Source organism: Colobus angolensis, unplaced genomic scaffold (genome assembly GCF_000951035.1).
Source record: "Colobus angolensis palliatus isolate OR3802 unplaced genomic scaffold, Cang.pa_1.0 Scaffold233, whole genome shotgun sequence".
NCBI lineage: Eukaryota > Metazoa > Chordata > Mammalia > Primates > Cercopithecidae > Colobus > Colobus angolensis.
This window is the reverse complement of record NW_012115522.1, coordinates 514,243-533,772: the sequence shown is the minus strand read 5'-3', so window position 1 is coordinate 533,772 and position 19,530 is coordinate 514,243. Positions and strand designations below refer to the sequence as shown.

Sequence of the window (19,530 nt, the reverse complement as noted above, 5' to 3'; positions counted from 1 at the left end):
CTGGCTCTGTAGCCCAAGCTAGAGTTCAGTGGCATGATCTCAGCTCACTGCAACCTCTGCTGCCTGGGCTCAAACTATCCTCCCACCTCAGCCTCCCGAGTAGCTGGGACTACAGGCATGCACCACCACACCCAGCTAATTTTTGACTTTTTTTTTTTTTTTTTTTAATAGAGATGAGGTCTCACAATGTTGCCCAAGGTGGTCTGAAACTCTAGGACTCAAGAGATCCTTCCACCTCAGCCTCCCAAAGTGCTGGGATTACAGGCACGAGCCACTCTGTCCAGCCAGTCATTTATGTTTTAGGTACATCCCAAATAACAGCTACATTTTGATTATTTATCCAATCTAAGAGTCTCAGGCTAAAATTTTAGTCTGTTTCTTATAATCACTGATATAATTAGATTTATTTTTACTACATAAATTTGTGTTTTTTTAATCATGCTCCCTCGTCTCTACTGGGCTGGTGAAGTTTTTTCTAACGTCTTGAAGCCACTCCCTACTGGTCTGGAGGGATTATGTTGTTTATATTCCCTTAGTAGTTGTAAAACAGTTAACATTATAGTGGAGAAATCTGGCAGACATCATCTTAACTAAGTGATTAAAGTTGCCAACACCAGCATTGAGACAAGCAGATTTTAGGACCACTTGATAAAATGCACGGAGGAGACACACCATCTTTCTATGGCATGACTGCCAAAAATGCATACAGTGACTCCCTAACTGCAAGGAAAACATCAAACCCCAACTGAGGGATATTTCTGTAAGATAAAATGCTCCTACTCTTCCAAAATGTCAAGAATGTGGAAAACAAAGAAAATCAGAGGATTTCCACATCAAAGTAGAATGAACACAACCTAATCTTTGGATTAGATTATGCACATACAGTATGCACAAAATTAAATTTTGCTATAAAAGACATTAGTGAGATAATTAGCAAAATTTGAATAAAGTGTTCATATTAAATAATAGTACTATATGAACACAAATTTCCCAACTGTGGTAACTATATGGTGGTTATGTGACAGTGTGTCCTTAATTTTACAAAATACACATAGAAAGTTGGTAGTAAAGGAGTATTTGTCTGCAACAGATATTCAAATGGTTCGGAAGAAAGTGTGGGGGGTGAAGAGGAAGGGAGACACAAAATGATAAAGCAAATATAGTAAAATATTTACAGTCAGGAATTTGAATGACTCATACAGGGAATTCTGGGGTACTATGTTTGTAACTTTTTTCTAAGTCTCAATTTCAAAAATGAGTTATAATTCTGCTCCAGTCTACTAGTGCTTTCCCTACTTGCTAAAACCAGCAAGTTTTTCCTCTTTTCACCTAGGTAATAAATGGTGAGGAATATTTCTTAGTTAAGTCAAAATGCCTTATTACAGAAGTATATGCTAATCTGAAATAAAGATCATTCTGTAAGGAAAGTACATACCTCCATTACAAGCTGGTGGGCACGAGAAACCAGTGTGAGACCATTGGCGTGGTTAAAGGTTTCAGAAATGTCTTGTCCAAATGTGTAGCCAGCACCACGTGGTGAAATACCCCATCCACCACGATCATCTGGATCTGACCATAACAGATCACACATTGGGCCCTGGCCAAGAAAAATAAGTACATGTTACAAATTATTATCAGTCATACTTTATCGTCCTCAAAATGTGGTTATATTTTCTTTTCCTTTCTTCTTCTTTTTTAAACTAAGTTTACCTCATGTGGAACTTCCTGTAAACGATCCAGGGCTCTTATATGATCCAGTGTGTCTATGGATGGAGAGAGGCCACCATGGAGGCAGAATATCTGTTTATGAATTAACAAAAGAGAATGTATTTGTTTTACTAACTGCTAACAGTTAACAAAGAGTAAATAATGGTTAAAAGTGTCAGTCCAAATAATGCCAACATTTAAACACATTTTGTTCATCTTTTTTTCTTCTTTACCCCTTCTCTGGTCAATGGTATCCCCATCCTTGGGGACCCACCATTAAATTTTTTTTTTTTCCCCTCCCTTCCACCCTTCCTCCCTTCCTTTTCTCTGGCCAATGGTATACCCATCCTTGGGACCTACCATTAAATTTCTTTTTTTTTTCTCCCTTCCTCCTTCCCTCCTTTCTTTTCTTTCTGTAGAAATGGAGTCTTGCTGTGTTGCTGAGGATGGAGTGCGGTGGCTATTCACAGGCATGATCACTATGCAATGCAGCCATGAACTCCTGGGCCCAAGCAATCCTCCCGCCTCAACCTCCTGAGAAGCTGCGATTACAGGTGCATGCCACTGTACCCAGTTGTCATTACAGCTTCTGTTGGTTATTGCTGATATACACAATTTTTTGTTTCTCTTACAGCAAATACTCTGATTCTTATTATTGGCTACAATAAATTTTCAGTTCTTTCACATTTTCTAAGTACATGATCAAGTCATCTACAAAAATATTTTTTTCTTCTCAATGTTTACACCTTTTAATTCTTTTTATTGCTTAGTGCATTGGCCAGGACTTCTAAAATAAAATGGAATAATACAAATGTTTCTGTTTTGTTTTTTGTAAACTACCTAGTTTCAAGTCCATGCTCTAGGTATTCTGAATCAGAATAATATAAGTTTTAACAAGCATTTTCTGATTTTGATTTTTTTTTTTTGAGACAGAGTTTTGCTCTTGTTGCCCAGTGCAATGGCGTGATCTTGGCTCACCGCAACCTCTGCCTTCCGGGTTCAAGTGATTCTCCTGCCTGACCCTCCCAAGTAGCTGGGTTTACAGGCATGTGCCACCATGCCTGGCTAACTTTGTATTTTTAGTAGAGACGGAGTTTCTCCATGTTGGTCAGGCTGGTCTTGAACTCCCGACCTCAGGTGATCCATCCGCCCTGGCGTCCCAAAGTGCTGGGATTACAGGCGTGAGCTACCTCACCTGGCCTGATGAGAAGATTTCTAATGTTTAGCCGATAGTATAACCAGCATTTCTTTATCCACTTAATATTATTATTTTATAAAATAACTGAGTTTTGAATCATAAATACAGGAATTTTTTTCCAGATGATTTTGGTTTATTTTTCTGTGCATGCCACGTCTGGTTTGGCATTGAGGTTGTACTAGGCTTATGGTGTCAGCTTTGAACTCTCCATCTTTTCCCAAGTTCTAGAACACAGAAATTATATGTTCCTTAAAGGTTTGGTAGAATTAGCCTATAAAACTATTTATACCTGGCTGCTATTGGTAGTTTACTTATATTGGATGAACTTCTGCAAGCCAATTTTAATAACTGGTATTTTAATATAGTAAGCTTCATTCAACTTTTTAAATTTAGTGCAGTAAAGCTGCACCTGTTCTTGTGATACACAAGCTCCTGCACAATTATAATTATGCCTTATTTCGTTCCTAGTGTTTTATGTGCCTTCCCTCTTTTCTTCTAGATCAGTATTGTCCACTATTATTTCTTTTCTAGTAACTTTTCAGAAAGAGAGGAAGGAAGGAGGAAGGAAAAAATATATAAAAGCTCTACTAACACACCCATTTAAAAAACCAGATACTTCATTAAAACTGATAAGACTGTCTTTTAAAAATCATTCTGTCCAGCAATTTTATTGAGGACTATGTGCTTCAAAACAATTAAAAACAACTTTAATTAAAATTTAACATCTTTTAAATTCACATTTTCTTTTAACAAGTCCAGGCAAAGTATTGTCCTTTCAAATTAATCATGGCAAGTGTCCAAAATCACGGCGGAGAAAAGACTATCAGGATTACACAGAGAAAGTTATAACCAAATTATATTCCCACAAGCAGTCTAAGAGAGAATTCATCACATTCTTGACAACTCTGGGTTTTTATAATTTAAGAATTATGGAGTTTTACTATATGTTTTATATTTATATTTATTTTATTTTTTGAGATGGAGTCTCACTTTGTCACCCAAGCTGGAATGCCGTGATACGATCTCGGTTCACTGCCACCTCTGTCTCTCTCAGGTTCAAGTGATTCTCTTGCCTCAGCCTCTCAAGTAGCTGGGACTACAGGCATGCACTGCCATCCCTGGCTAATTTTTGCATTTTTAGTAGAGATGGGTTTCACCATTTGGCCAGAACGGTCTTGAACTCCTGACCTCAGGTGATCTACCCACCTCGGCCTCCCAAAGTGCTAGGATTACAGGTATGAGCCACCTTGCCCGGCCTTTGTTTTATATTTAAATTTAAATCAGTTCAGGCTTACAGTGATTATCTCTAGAAATTGCCATAGGAAATTTGCATAATTTCTTCTTATACTTTTGAATGTTTCATGATCTGTCTGCACTGCAGAAATAGCATTTGTTTCTATTTTCTTTTTTTGTTCTTTGAGATGGAGTTTTGCTGCTGCCCAGGCTGGAGCATAGTGCTGTGATCACGGCTCACTGCAGCCTTAACTTTCTGGGCTCAAGAGATCCTCTCACCTCTAGCTTCCTGAGTAGCTAGAACCACACGCATGCGCCACTATGCCTAGCTAAATTTTAAATCTTTTTGTAGAGACAGGGTCTCACTACATTGTCCAGGCTGGTCTTGAACCCCTGAACTCAAGCGATCCTCTTGCCTTGGCATCCCAAAGTACTAGCCACTGTGCCCAGCCAAGCATTCACTTCTCAGGGAAGAAGGTGTAATACACAATATAACATTTGGAATTACCATGAAAATAGAAATGAAAAGTTATTCATGGTAACCAGCAAAAACTGTGTGTATACGCAGAGATAGTTTTAACTAACATCTTGCTTTACTAGTACTATACATCAGTGTCTTAAGCATTTATTTATAATGTTTATCGATATCTTAAAAAGCACAGCATATTCTTTGGTCAAAAGATTTACATACGTATCTGAGAACAGGAAAATTTGCTGGTCCAAATGTACGTGAAACTTATCCACTTCTCTGCTTTGAAATTTTAAGTATAAGGGAAGGAGGAAAAGGCCAAGGAGATGCAGAAACACAGGTCATATGAATCTAGACCCTAGCTTACCAATAGTCAATCTTTGCCTTTATTTACCTCCTCTCCTCCCAAGATGTGAGCACACACATACATACCTGTCCATCTACTAAAGCTGTAAGTGGAAGATAATCAAAGAGATCTGTAAAATATTTCCAAACGTTGGCATTCCCATACTTTCGCAGACATTCATCATAAAAGCCATATACTTGGGTAATTTGTCGGCTTTCGTGATTTCCTCTCAATATTGTAATGCGTTCTGGATAACGCACCTGGAAGAAAAGGAGTAAAACCCATAGTAAAATCCCATTTTTACTAGTGTCACGTGAAGTACATTAGTCTCCTACCCATTGTTAAACACGGCGCTTTTGGCCACCAGCATATTAAATATTAATTTCATTTTCAAAATAAAAAACTTGCTTATTCATAACCAGGTAGTACTGGTTAACATTTGATATGTTTATTATAATCATCCTTTTTCATCATGTTTTGACCACCCTCATCAGAACCTTTAACTAATACTTATATTACTATAATAAACTTGTATCTGATACTTTGTTTCTATTATCTTTTTCATCATCAAATTATTATTACTTTCCTAAATCTTTCTAGAACACTATGACTTCTTACTGTGAGTAGTGCAAATCATAGGTTTGAAGCTGAGACCAACTACTCTACAGATTAACTTCTTCCCTTTTCAATTTTTATTTCCCACAGGAAGATTGGATTTGCCAATAATAACACAAAAACAGGCCCTTGACAAAACTGGGCAAGAATTCAAATGTATTAATAGTTTCCTTTTTATTACAAAACAAAAACATAAGCGACTGTTTAGTTAGCAATGTGTCTGATAAGAAATATGAAAAAGCATTGGATTCTGCAAATTAAGTAAAAAGCTGCAAGTATATACTTCAATTCATACATACTTTACTAAGCATCCGTTATGTGTCTAATGTAAGTTTGGTGCTATAAAGCCAGATGCCAGGTCTACACAAGTACAGTCATGTGCTGGGCAATGTTTTTGTTAACAACAGATTACATGTACGATGTTGGCTGGAGCAAGAGACTATACCACATAGCCTTCGTGTGCAGCAGGCTATACCACCTAGGTGTGTGTAAGTTCCAAAGATGACAAAATCACCTAATGGCACATTTCTCAGAATGTATGCCTGTAGTTAAGTGACCCATGACTATGTAATACATGGCTTCTGCTGTTGAGGGACTAACCTCAGTAAGGAAATATGTAAAGTAAGTAATACAAGATAGTAAGCCACTTTTGCAGCATAAGTAAGGTCTGGGAGAATAAGTTTCCTCATAGTAATTTAGAGTAGAAGGAATAAGGCTAAAATGGTTGAAGGTTACATGAAAGAAGTGAGACCTGAGCTGAGTCTTGGGCAGAAAGGTAAGAAATCAGGGACAGAGTAACCTCGTGGGGGAAATCGAATATGGAAATAAACAGAGTCCAGAGCACTGATGAAGAAGAAACTTTGATTTGAGCCAGAGTTTATGCTATCAACCGCCAGCAGGCAAAAATTCAGACTAGACTATAAAAGGCCAGGCAAGGAGTTTGAGTTTGTTTCTATACGCAACAGGCAATCAACAGGAAGTAACAACAAAAAATTGTTAAATAAAAGAGATTTCATTGGCCAGCATATGCCAGGTGGATTTGGGGGGGATGAGATCTTGGAGGCAGAAATATTAGTTACCAGGCTATTGCAACCATCAAATTGTGAAGTGATAAACTGTGTGGTAAAAATAGAAAGAGACAGGAACAACAGACTTTTCAAAGCAAGGATTTAAAAAGACTTGTTTATTGAGTCAGTATGACGGATAAGTGATAAAGTCAAATATGATTCCAAGACTTCAGCTATTCAAGAGAATGATACATTTACCAGGAATATATAGAAGTTATCCTTTTCACCTCTCCTTTAAAAAGATGTAAAACCAATTATTATTTTAAGGGGCTACAAACTGAAAGACCATTAAACAGATGATATGCAATACTGTCATTCTTGCTTTTTGCCTAGTTTAAATCTTGAAAAAAAAATGAATTTCAATAATCATACCTTTAATGCTACAAGAAGAGTCACAGTCTCCACTGAATAATATCCTCTGTCTACATAGTCACCCATGAATAAGTAGTTTGTATCTGGTGATTTTCCACCAATTCTAAAGAGTTCCATAAGATCATGAAATTGACCATGCACATCTCCACAGACAGTAACAGGGCAACGAACCTCTTGCACATTTGATTCTTTTGTTAAAATTTCCTTCGCCTGTTAGAAAAGTGAAATCAACAATTACAAAGTTAAAAGTATCATTTCTTATCTATTAAAAGAAAATTTTGGGGAAAAAACACTTGAAACGTGCCTTATCAAAGCATATGTGAAAACCAAACCATGAGATAACACTTCACTAGAAAGGCTATAATAAAAAAAACAGTTACTAGTGTTGCAAACATGTGGATAAACTGGAACCCTCATACACTGCTAGTGGAAATGCAAAATGGTGCAGCTGCTGCGGAAAACTGTATGGCAGTTCCTCCAAAGTTAAACCTAAGATTACCATATAATCCAGCAGTTCCACTCCTAGGTATATACTCAAGAGAAATGAAATCCAGTTATACATGTTCATGGCAGCATTATTAATAACAGCCAAAAAGTAGAAACCACCAGATACTGATCAACCAATGATGAACGGACATAATATATTCATATAATGGAATAGTTATTCAACCATGAAGAAATGAAGTACTGATACATGCTACAACTTTGAAGACATTATGGTAAGTGCAAGAAGTCAGTCACAAATGATCACATAATGTATAATTCCATTTAAATGAAAAGTCCAGAATAGGCAAATTTCCAAGGCAGAAAGTCTGTGTTTTAAAAAGAATAATCTTATTATTCACAAGTTTAAAAAGGTCAACAAAAAAGTCAAAATTATGCAAATTCTTGTGTAAACAAACATTCTTACACCAATTCATAGGCCAACCTTTAATTTCTTTATTCCAATTATTCTATATTTATAGAATTAAGTTAGAACATACCATTAGGTGGTCCTGAAGTACAGAATTTATGCTTAAACACTGGCAAATGAAATGTTCTGACTAAATCAAAGTTCACTAATTTTAGGCTCGTCTATCTGGCCTCTCTGCCTAATAGCAAAAGACCTCAGAATCAGGAAGAAAAATTTAAAAGCCTCTGAAGTAACAAAACAGACATCATAAAAATGATGTACCTCCCCCCTAACCCACCAAAAGAGTCTCTCAGGCCTTATTCTGGGCCTACTGTTATCTACAAAATTCCAACAAGCTATTTACCAAGTTTCCAGGTCCACAACAAAATTAGAAATAGAAAACCAAGAAAGGTAAGAGATGAGCACTGGGACTAATACAGAACGCAAACCAAGAAGAAGAAACAACCGGATGGCTAGCATAGCTAAAACACAGGGCAGCCGGGCGCGGTGGCTCATGCCTGTAATCCCAGCACTTTGGGAGGCCGAGGTGGGAGGACAGCTTGAATCCGGGAGTTTGAGACCAGGCTGGGTAACATAGTGAGACCTCTGGTCTCTATAAAACCTTTAAAAAATAGCTAGGCATGATAGTGTGTGTCTATAGTCCCAGCTACTTAGGAGGGTGGGGTGGGGTGGGAAGAGTTGGGGAGTTCAAGGCTCTAGTGAGCCATGGTCACACCACTTTGCAGTTAACCCTGGGTGAGAGTGAGACAAAAGAAAAAAAAAGGCAACAACACAGCACAATAAAAGTCAAACACGGCTGGGTGCAGTGGCTCACGCCTGTAATCCCAGCATTTTGGGAGGCCGAGGTGGGTAGATCACAAGGTCAGGAGATCGAGACCATCATGGCTAACATAGTGAGACCCCATCTCTACTAAAAATACAAAAAATTAGCCGGGCATGGTGGCGGGCACCTGTAGTCCCAGCTACTTGGGAGGCTGAAGCAGGAGAATGGCATGAACTCGGGAGGCGGAGCTTGCAGTGAGCCGAGATTGCGCCACTGTACTCCAGCCTGGGCGACAAAGCGAAACTGTCACGCACGCACGCACACACACACACACACACACACACACAAGTCAAACAGGATGAAGTTTAAAGTAGAGTCCAGTAAGCAGATGACAGCTCAGACTGGTGGGAGAGAGCACAATTTTAGGGACAGACAATTCTCTGATAATCTGAAGAGTATTTAAAAACATGGATTTTGAGTTTCATTTTATGTTCCTGCTACTCTGCATTTTTGTCAACAGACTTTAACACTGAGTTGAGGGATACTCAACCTGTAGCGATTTTCAACACACACAATAGTTTGTATACATACTGTAGGAATCATAAGGTTATTCTAGCCCCAGATTACTTTATGCCAAATACATGTACCCAGCCTAGACTCTTAATTTGAAGCAACTCTAAACAGCAGGGACAATGGCAAGTTCTATTCCAACAGAAGTGTTCTCTCCAGTGTTCTAAAACATTTCTAAGGTATGATTCTGACTGTACCTCCAACCTCCCTTAATTTCTGCAAAATGCTCATGCTTGGTTCTCCAGCTTTTCTTTTGATTCTAGGCTACCACGTATTCTTCTACGAATGCCTTTTCTGCTTATAGCCTGGTAGGATTCCCAAGAGTTATGGACAATACAGCCCATACTTTCTTCTCCTTGCCTGTAATTAATTAGAATGAGATTATATGCACTGAAGTCTTCCAGAAAACATGGGTTCTCTTTACAGTTTTAATCTAATTGTGTAATCTTAAGGCCTTTATACCTTTCAGTTTATTTTCCTGAGATCACAAATTAAACAATAATTTTACCAGAAGCCAATTTTATTCCACAAGACAGCTCCCAATACACCACAAACATTCTGCACTCCATATGTTTTTTGCATATGAAGAACATGGCCAAGGAGATTATATACAGAAACATAATGGTTGTCTGGGAGGTGGGAGGGCAGTGGATAGGGATAGTGGGTAGAGGGCATTTGCTTTCCTTCCTACCTTTCTGAGGTGCTTGCAAAAAAATTTTTTTGAGACAGAGTCTCACTCTGTTGCCCAGGCTGGAGTGCAGTGGTATGAACATGGCTCACTGCAGCCTCAAACTCCTGGCTCAACCAGTCCTCCCACCTGAGCCTCCCAAAGTGCTGAGATTACAGGTCTGAGCCACCGTGACTGGCCAATGTTTGAAATTTCAAAAAACAAATTCTATATTACTTTTTCAAACAGAAAAACCTGGCTTCTTAAACTTCAAAACAAATTCCAGATGGTAGTAATTATAAAAACCACTACAGTGTTATATCCACACAGTGGAATTTTATTCAGCAATAAAAAGGAACAAAGTCCAGATACATGCTACAATACGGAGGTATCCTGGAAATATTATGCTAAAAGAAAGAAGCCAAACACACAAGACATAACCCTGGAAATGAAATTCAAATCAAAAGTACACAGAAGAACCGACTGTGGGAATGCTGACAATGCTGCTGTTGGAGAGACTCCAAATATGCAGCCAGGAACTTAGCAACATGCAGAAACTTAGTGACATAAAGAAGTGAAAATGCAAACTTACTGCATAAATGAGGAAAATGGTTTTGATGAGAGGATGAAGATATACCAGAAGAAGTGACGCTAGCAAAAATCTCTTTCTGTATTTGTCAGGAAAGATTACTTTTACTTCGGCTCCTAAATAACAGTTCCTAGGACTTTATAGGTATATTTAAGATTATCTCTTGTATCTTACTAGCCTTTTTTTTTTTTTTTAAAGACACGGTCTTAATCTTCTTGACAAATACAGGTATTTCATGACACTGAAAGAACAAAGGAGGCCGGCAGCAGTGGCTCACACCTGTAATCCCAGCACTTTGGGAGGCAAAGGCAGGAGGATCAACTGAGCCCAGGAGTTCAAGATCACCTTGGACAACATGAGGAGACCCTGTCTCTACAAAAAAAAAAAAAAAAAAAAGCCAGGTGTGGTAGTGTATTCCTGTAGTCTCAGCTACTCAGGAGACTGAGGCGTGAGGATAGCTCGAGTCCAGGAGTACAAGGCTGCAGTGAGCTATGACCACGTTACTGTACTCCAGCCTAGGCGACAGGAAGATTCTGCCTTTAAAAAAAAAAAAAAGCAGCTTCCTGGACCTGCCACAAGACATAGTCAACCAGTCTCTGGAATGGAGTCAAGGAACCTGAATTTCTTATTTCTTTCCCAAGTGATTTTTATGTACACTTAAAGTTTAAGGAAAAGATGGACAACCAGACTATATAAAAATGCTAAAACTTGCACAGTAAAAATTACACACATGTATCACAAAGTAGAAAATAATAAACATTTTTAAATGGCTAACTTTTAATTTCAAAGAATTTATACAACCAAGAAAAGACAAAATACAATTTTTTTTTTTTTGAGACGGAGTCTTGTTGTCACCCAGGTTGGAGTGCAGTGGCGTGATCTCCATCTTGGCTCACTGCAACTTCTGCCTCCTGGTTTCAAGTGATTCTCCTGCCTCAGCCTCCTGAGTAGCTGGGATTACAGGCGTGTGCCACCATGCCCGGCTAATTTCTGTATTTTTAGTAGAGGTGGGGTTTCACCATGTTGGCCAGACTGGTCTCAAACCTCTGACCCCATGGTCCGCCCGCCCTGGCCTCCTAAAGTGCTGAGATTACAGGCATGAGCCACCACGCCCAGCTGACAAAATATAAAATTAAAACAAAAAAAGAATATGCCAACTCAACTGGAAAAATTCCTCACATTGCACACAACCCTGAAAAATCTAGCCTTGTTTTCTTCATGTATTTTGGTATTGCCATTTATTTTTATTGAGGTTCTCGTCCCTTAGAAGTTGCTATGGAATAAAAGTCTGCGTAGTGAAGAATTAACCTTATCCGAGGAGAGGTCTGACCTTTGTCCCTGGAATTTCCTGCTTGGTAAAGAGTATGTCTCTGCCGGCGGGGCTCTGACCTGCGGACTGTTAACAATGTGACTTATGATGCGGGCTTTGGGTGACCCCATTATGTTTGGTCTCTGAAGGACTGGAGACTACAGATGTCAGCCCCTCTTGTACTCTGCCCTTATGAGTCTTTTCCCTTGGCTTACTTTAAATTGTATTCATTCCCTGTAATAAACCGTAATCATGAATATAACAGCTTTAAGTGAGTTCTGTGAGTCATTCCTGTGAATCACTGAACCTAAGAGTGGTTTGCAGAACCCACTGAACTTGTAATTGGTGCCAGAAGTGAGGCAGTTCTGGGGAGTGTTCCTTGTAATTTATAGGTCACTAAACTTTATTTTTTATTTGTCTGCTGTTCTGAAGGTACATCATGACTAAACTTTTGAAGATGGTGTCAGAGGTGAGAACAGTGTTAGGGACTGTGCCTTCTAACTCTTGCAAAATCCTTTTTTATTACAAAAGTAAACCACATTATAAATAATTTGGAAGGTTTTCTACAACCACCCTATTAAAAAAAAAAGTGTTTTGAATTCAAGCCCATCACTGTCCCCATCTTCTGCTTTTTCTTGCCAGCAAGAATCACTGTCTGGTGTTCATTAATTGTGTTCCCTCTTCACAGCTGAATCTCTAGCACTTTGAACAGTCTGGTACATAGTGGTTCAACTAAAATCTGTTGAATGTATGGGATAAATACACAGTGGCAATATTCTGTCAACCAGTCCTCTCCTTTCTTCTTCACTGCCTACAGGAACAAGCGCCTCTTTTGCTAATCAAGCCGAGAATATACTGAACCAATTGAGTGCTCATCATCCAGGACATAAATATCCTGTGGAACTCTTTTAAAGGAAGATGAAACTTAATTATTTCCCTCTCTATAAAATGGGATTTTGAGCCGGGCGTGGTGGCTCACGCCTGCAATCCCAGCACTTTGGGAGGCCAAGGCGGGTGGGTCACGAGGTCAGGAGATCAAGACCATTCTGGCTCACACAGTGAAACCCCGTCTCTACTGAAAATACAAAAAATTAGCCGGGCGTGGTGGCGGGCACCTGTACTCCCAGCTACTCAGGAGGCTGGGGCAGGAGAATGGCGTGAACCTGGGAGGCGGAGCTTGCAGTGAACCAAGACTGCTCTCCAGCCTGGGCGACAGAGAGAGAAAGACTCTGTCTCAAAAAACAAACAAAAAAAGGGATTTTGAGCAGAATTAAACTACAGCCTACACACTGTATCTTACACGTAAAAAAAAATCCAATTATGCTAAAAAGTTAATTCAAATAAGCTTTTTTCTAAGACTGAATAGGTGAGAACACTTAAATTCACCACTGTATCCCAGTCTCAAAATAAAAACGATTGTCTTTGTATAAAATATTCACTTAATAGACCTCCAATGGAGTTTTGCACATTTTTGGTGTAACATGATGCTATTATAACGCAAGTCAGGAATCTCAGGTTGCACCTCAGGATTGTTTTAATTCATCTGATGGCAAAAGTATCTCGGTCAAAAAACAATTTACTAGGAATGATGATAAATATTTCTAAATTACAAAGGACATAACAGCAAACCAGTTCTAAGCTTGGGCACTTGAGCTCTCCCGTTCTCCAGAAAGGAAATGGAATCTGTAATACACAGAACTCCTTCCCAGGGTTAATATGATTTTTTTTTCTTTTTTTTTTTTGAGACGGAGTCTCCCTCTGTTGCCCAGGCTGGAATGCAGTGGCGCGATCTCGGCTCACTGCAAGCTCGGCCTCCTGGGTTCACGCCATCCTCCCGCCTCAGCCTCCCGAGTAGCTGGGACTACAGGCGCCCACCACCATACCATGCCCGGCTAATTTTTTTTTTTTTTTGTATTTTTAGTGGAGACGGGGTTTCACCGTGTTAGCCAGGATGGTCTGGATCTCCTGACCTCGTGATCCGCCCGCCTCGGCCTCCCAAAGTGCTGGGATTACAGGCGTGAACCACCGCGCCTAGCCGTTAATATGATTATTAATGAAACTTAGAGTTGAAAAGTAACATACAGTAACTATTAGATCACATTTGGTCATTAAGGAAGAAAAGATGTCTTCATACAAGTTTCTTTAAACAATCTGGATTAGGTTTACATTTCATTACATTTACTTGAAGGAAATCAGTTCAAAACAATAAAAAATTTCTATAACACAGACTCAGATTTCTCAAACAGATTATGTCTGTAATTTTAATATCATTCTTCTAGAAAAAACTACATTCAGAAAACAATCTAGGAAAATAAATTAAGCATTAATTCCACCTTCAATTTCTGGCATTTTCGTTTCCTTTTACCAAGGAAGAGCTTCATTCACCAAGTCTTTTATAACATTTGTACTGAAGAAAAAAGACCGTGAAGAAAAAATTTCTACAAGATCTTCAAATAAGAATAAAAGGCACACACAGCAATTAAAGGTGGGCAATGAAAAGAAATTTTACATTGTAAATATCTTCACTTTATCTATTTAGGTATACAATTTGACACGTCATATATAAAGTAGAGAAATGTAACAAAGTCCACTTTCCTGCCATTAGCAATAGTTCATGCTAGTCTAGTTTGGTTTAATTTCTTTACCAGTCCACTAAGAGGCTGGCTTAGCAAGGAAAACAATGATTTGTTCAGTCACTAGAATTGGGTCTTGACCCTCTAGTTCACTGTAATCATGCCATTCTTCGTTATAATAAGAAAGGAGCTATTTTATCACTGCATTTCAGATTTTATCAATGGACCACCAAAGCTGGCACTAATTTTTGCTCAAGGGAAATTAAAAATGGAAGTACCAGTTAGGCATTTTGCCTGTCAAGACCACTATTTTTATTTTTTAAGCTGTAATCAGTCACAGAAAGTAATCTAAAAATTTTTTCTCAATTCACAAAAATCACTCATTTCTACCAGGATCTAATCTTCATTAAGATGGTTTTGGGCATCAGGAACAAGCATACTATATTTCACATTAGGAATGAAGTCATATCCTAAAGATATTTCTGCTTATTTCGAGGCTAACGCCAGGACTCAGAAACGTTGCCATCAGTTCAATATAAAATCTACATATTTATACTTCTACACAAGCCTCAACATTTTTCTCAATAGGTACTTTATAATCACCAGAATAAAGATCTGCCAGCACACAAACTGGCTGAACTCCCCCCCTCCCCCTCCCACCTAAAGAATCATCACCAAGGTTCTTCAGTTACAAAATTTATCAGATCAAAGAGCTTAAAATTTTTACTCTTTCTGAGACAAGAGTTAAATATAGTTCTAGTCACAGAGTGTCCTGAGCAGTGCCAGCCTGGCTCTCTAGGCACACAATCTTCTAAAATAACTGCATACTGCTGATGCAGGAATGAATCACAGAAGCAATTTCTCTGCACACACAAGAGGAGTCAAATTCACAATTAGCTTCAAAAGCTGGATTGCTAATTTAAGTTAGTGTTAAGAGCTAGTCTTCTCCGAAGACAGGCCTTACTATTTTATGCAAACAATTTTTCACCAGGCAGAAATTAACCTTGGAAGCCAGACACACCATATCATTCATACTCTTATTTTTTGTAGTCATTCACCCACTGGCACTAGGACAGATTTTATTTTTGCTACTACCTCGGAATAGGCCTTTACTAGTACTACTCTGGTCTTGATTTCAGTGGACTCCAGGCTTTTTTTTTTTTTTTTTTTTTTTTTTTTGGGGTATGGAGTCTCTCGCTCTGTCGCCCAGGCTGGAGTGCAGTGGCGATCTCAGCTCACTGCAACTTCCACCTCCCGGGTTCAAGTGATTCTCCTGCCTCAGCCTTCCAAGTAGCTGGGACTACAGGCACATGCTGCCATGCCTGGCTAAGTTTTTTGTCTTTTAGTAGAGATAAGGTTTTACCATGTTGCCCAGGCTGTTCTCAAACTCCTGAGCTCAGGCAATCCACCCACCTCAGCCTCTCAAAGTGCTAGGATTACAGGGGTGAGCCACCGTGCCCAGCCGACTCCTTCAGTTTTTAGGCAATCTGAATTAGAATAGAAATTTAAGGAAAAACCACCACCATATGATGTAACTTTCTATAGAATAGTATTTCCAATAGAATAAAAAAAATCATGGTATTTAAAAAAAAACCCAAAAATGGAATCACAAGGAATTAAATAAAGATAATTTATATAATTAGGTTTGACTTTTATTTTTCTTATATATTCTTTCTACATGCCTGCTACTCTTGCCCTGGAAAGGAAGGGCAAGTATTAAGCAGACCAAGTCAGGAGTAAAGGTACTTCACACAACTGCTATTAACCCCAGCACTGTGTGGTTCACATAACAGGGAACACTCCTTTTCAGGGTTCTATAGCCACTATATAAAAAAAATCTCCTTTGAAGTACATTTACCACAGAAAAGCCATATCGGCACATCTATTTATTTTTCATTTCTTACAAAAGAAAATGGGGTGACATTTAAGATTAAAACTTTCAGCCTTCCTTTATTTAACATTCACTGAGTGCTTACTTCTCATTAGGACTTTACATGGACAGTATTTTTTTTTTTTTTGAGAAAACTGCACTCTGTCACCCAGACTGGAGTGCAGCGGTATGATCACTGCTCACTGTAACCTCTGCCTCCTAGGGATTCTTGTGTCTCAACCTCCCGAGTAGCTGGGAGTGCAACACTACGCCCAGCTAATTTTTGTTCGTTTGTTTTAGGAGAGGCAGGATTTTGCCATGTTGGCCAGGCTGGTATCGAACTCCTGGCCTCAAGTTGATGTACCTGCATCAGCCTCCCAAAATGCTGGGATTACAGGTGTGACCCACTGTGCCCGGCCAATGGACAGTATCTTAGCACTCACAACCAACCCGGGAGGATCGGGACATATCATCTCTGTCATAAGGAATCAGAGGTGCAGAAAGACTGACGGCTAGCAAGCTGTGAAGCAGGACTGGAACTCAGACAGGATGAACGCTACACTTGTTATGTATCAACAAGGAGGATAGGGGTAGGGATATAAAACGGAACTAGAAACTAAGGTCAGAAAACGTATATATGGATATATACACATGCACACACAAACCACAAAACTAGGTCATAGCTGCCAGAAGAGGGCTGCAAAACTAAGCACGGCTCAAAAGAGTAGAGAGATGAGTATTATCACACTTCTCCATCCCACTGGCAACTCCATCAATGGGGGTAGAGAACAAAGATGAATGAATTTCACTAACAAATTCATGTTTTGTGGGTGAGTACAAATATTCAAAGAAAAAAAAATGGACTGGGAGTGATGGCTCACTCCTGCAATCCCTGCACTTTGGGAGGCCAAGGCTGGAGGATCGCTTGAGCCTGGGAGTTCAAGGCCAGTATGGGCAACATGGTGAGACCCCATACAAAAAAAAATTACCCCGGTGTGGTAACACATGCCTGTGGTCCCAGCTACTTGAGAGGCTGAAGTGGGAGGGTCCCTTGGGCCCCAGAGGTCGAGGCTGCAGTGAGCGGTGACTGCCCCATTGCACTCCAGCCTGACTGATACACCAAGACTGCGTCTTAAAAAAAAAAAAAGCTAGTAAGATACAAGAGAGAATCTTAAATATACCTGTGAAGTCCTAGGAACTGTTAGTCTGACTTATTTAGGAGCCGAAGTAAAAATAATCTCTCTCGACAAATACAGAAAGCTTCCTCAAGTGATCGTTGACACTCCGGTGTGATTATTTCAAAGTACAGCAGTGGTACAATATTCTTCTCTAGGAGTTCACCTTAAAATTATTAGAAAGTCAATGGGGACTGTGCACGAGGCTCGTTCCTGTAATCCCAGCACTTTGGGAGGCTGAGGGATCACTTGAGGTCAGGAGTTCTAGACCAGCCTGGCCAACATAGCGAAACCTCATCTCTACTAAAAATACAAAAATTAGCAGTGCATGGCAGCATGTACCTGTAATCCCAGTTACTCGGGAAGCTGAGGCAGGAGGATTCCTTGAACCCAGGAGGTGGAGGTTGCAGTGAGCAGAGATGGCACTACTGCACTCCAGTCTGGGCTACAGAGTGAGACTCTGTCTCAAAACAAAAATAAAACAACAGAAAGAGTCAATGGAAAAAACTGATTCAACTAACACTTTGCCAGTAACTTCAAGTCTGTATTCTGATGCTCATAGGTTAACTGACTGAGCTTGAGAGAGATGTTTAAAGCATACATTTTAAGACTCATGAAATTACAGGTTATCACAATAAAAATGAACGTCGACTGAAGCCACAAGTAAGTAGTTTGTCTCAGAAAGAGAAAAATACCACCTGCTTGGCACTTCTATATACAAAAACAAACCCTCCTGTGTTAACACTTACTTAATACACAAAGGCCCCGGCCAACATTACACCCGTTAAAAATACTATTTTAACTTAACACCATCTATTAGTGCTCCTTTCCGAAGTAAATTTCATGATTTTAAGAGTGCCCTAAAATTAGACTAGCAAAATCTTTTCTTCACCCACTTCTGCGACATCATGACTTCCAAACATTACGGTTAAGAAAATTGTATACATTACATCTTAACATCGTTACTTCTTCACGGACTTCAAGTGAGAATTTTTAACATAAAAATACACGAAAATTACTTAGTCTACCTTGTAAAGGATGAATTTGGAAAACTCTAGACTTTAAAGATGGAGAGATCGAAATAATTCCAGGAGTTAAGAAAACAATGGATACAGAATTCAGAAAGTGAAGATCACACACGATGTACAAGAACGAAATTGATCACCTGCATGTATTATTATTCTTTGGAAAAGAAAAAAACTTTATATATATTAAAAACAAAAATAACTCTGCAAAGTGTTATCATTCATGAAAACACACATCCCACTTATTTCCAGCAAACACTGTTCCCAAACTTAAGACCAGCTCTCGTTTCTGAAAATCAACGCTTTACTTCCAAGAGCCACTCAACGCAAAGACCAGTCACCATCTGTTTCCACCAAAGTCAACCTCTATTTTAAAAATCACAGTTGGCCATCACGCCTACCTCTCCACAAACGCTTGACACATTCAAGAGTCAGTGATTTTTTTTTTTTTTTTTTTTTTTGAGACAAGGTCTCGCTCTGTCGCCCAGGCTGGAGTACAGTGACGCGATCTCGGCTCACTGCAGCCAGCCTCCACCTCCTGGGCTCAAGCGATCCTCCCACCTCAGCCTCCCGAATAGTTGAGATTACAGGCACCCGCCGTCACGCCCTGCTAATTTTTTTAAAAAATTTTTTGTAGAGACGGGGCCTCACTGGTCTCTAACTTCTGGGCTCCAGGCTGGTCTCTAACTCCTGGACTCAAGCAATCCTCCTGCTTTGGCCTCCCGAGTAGCTGTGACCACAGGCGTGAGCCACCGCGCCCGGCTTGAGTTAGTGATTTCTGAGGTGCCCCGTTCACCTGACAAAAATTCTACATTTATTAACAAGTTCATTAATAGTCACGACATTCTGGTTAATTTTAGGTGCATTTTCAGAAACTGGTCTGAAAATGGTCCTTTTCGGATGCTGCTCTCTTTATTCCACTCGGGAAATGCCAGAGTGGCAGGAACTCCAGCAGAGCGCAGGCGACGCCGACCAACCTCCAGCTTGGCTCCGGGGGCTATGGTTCCCCGCCCGCCCGCACTCGAGCCTCCCACGACCGGGATCTGGGCCGCCGGCCGGGGGCGTGGGG

General features: G+C 39.6%; 1 protein-coding gene across 2 annotated transcripts in view; it reads right to left on the bottom strand.

The window, feature by feature from the left end:
• Nucleotides 1-7,231, bottom strand: part of PPP2CB (protein phosphatase 2, catalytic subunit, beta isozyme) — a 25,797-nt gene extending 18,566 nt beyond the window's left edge. For both annotated transcript variants that reach the window (XM_011944533.1, XM_011944532.1), the window contains exons 1-4: nt 7,008-7,231; nt 5,040-5,213; nt 1,711-1,800; nt 1,436-1,597 (exon numbers count right to left, since the gene is read on the bottom strand). In XM_011944533.1, coding sequence (XP_011799923.1) covers nt 1,436-1,597; nt 1,711-1,800; nt 5,040-5,213; nt 7,008-7,124 — 543 coding nt within the window. In that variant the 5' untranslated portion in view covers nt 7,125-7,231. The remainder of the gene's footprint in view (nt 1-1,435; nt 1,598-1,710; nt 1,801-5,039; nt 5,214-7,007) is intronic.
• Between the last annotated feature and the right edge of the window lie 12,299 nt (nt 7,232-19,530).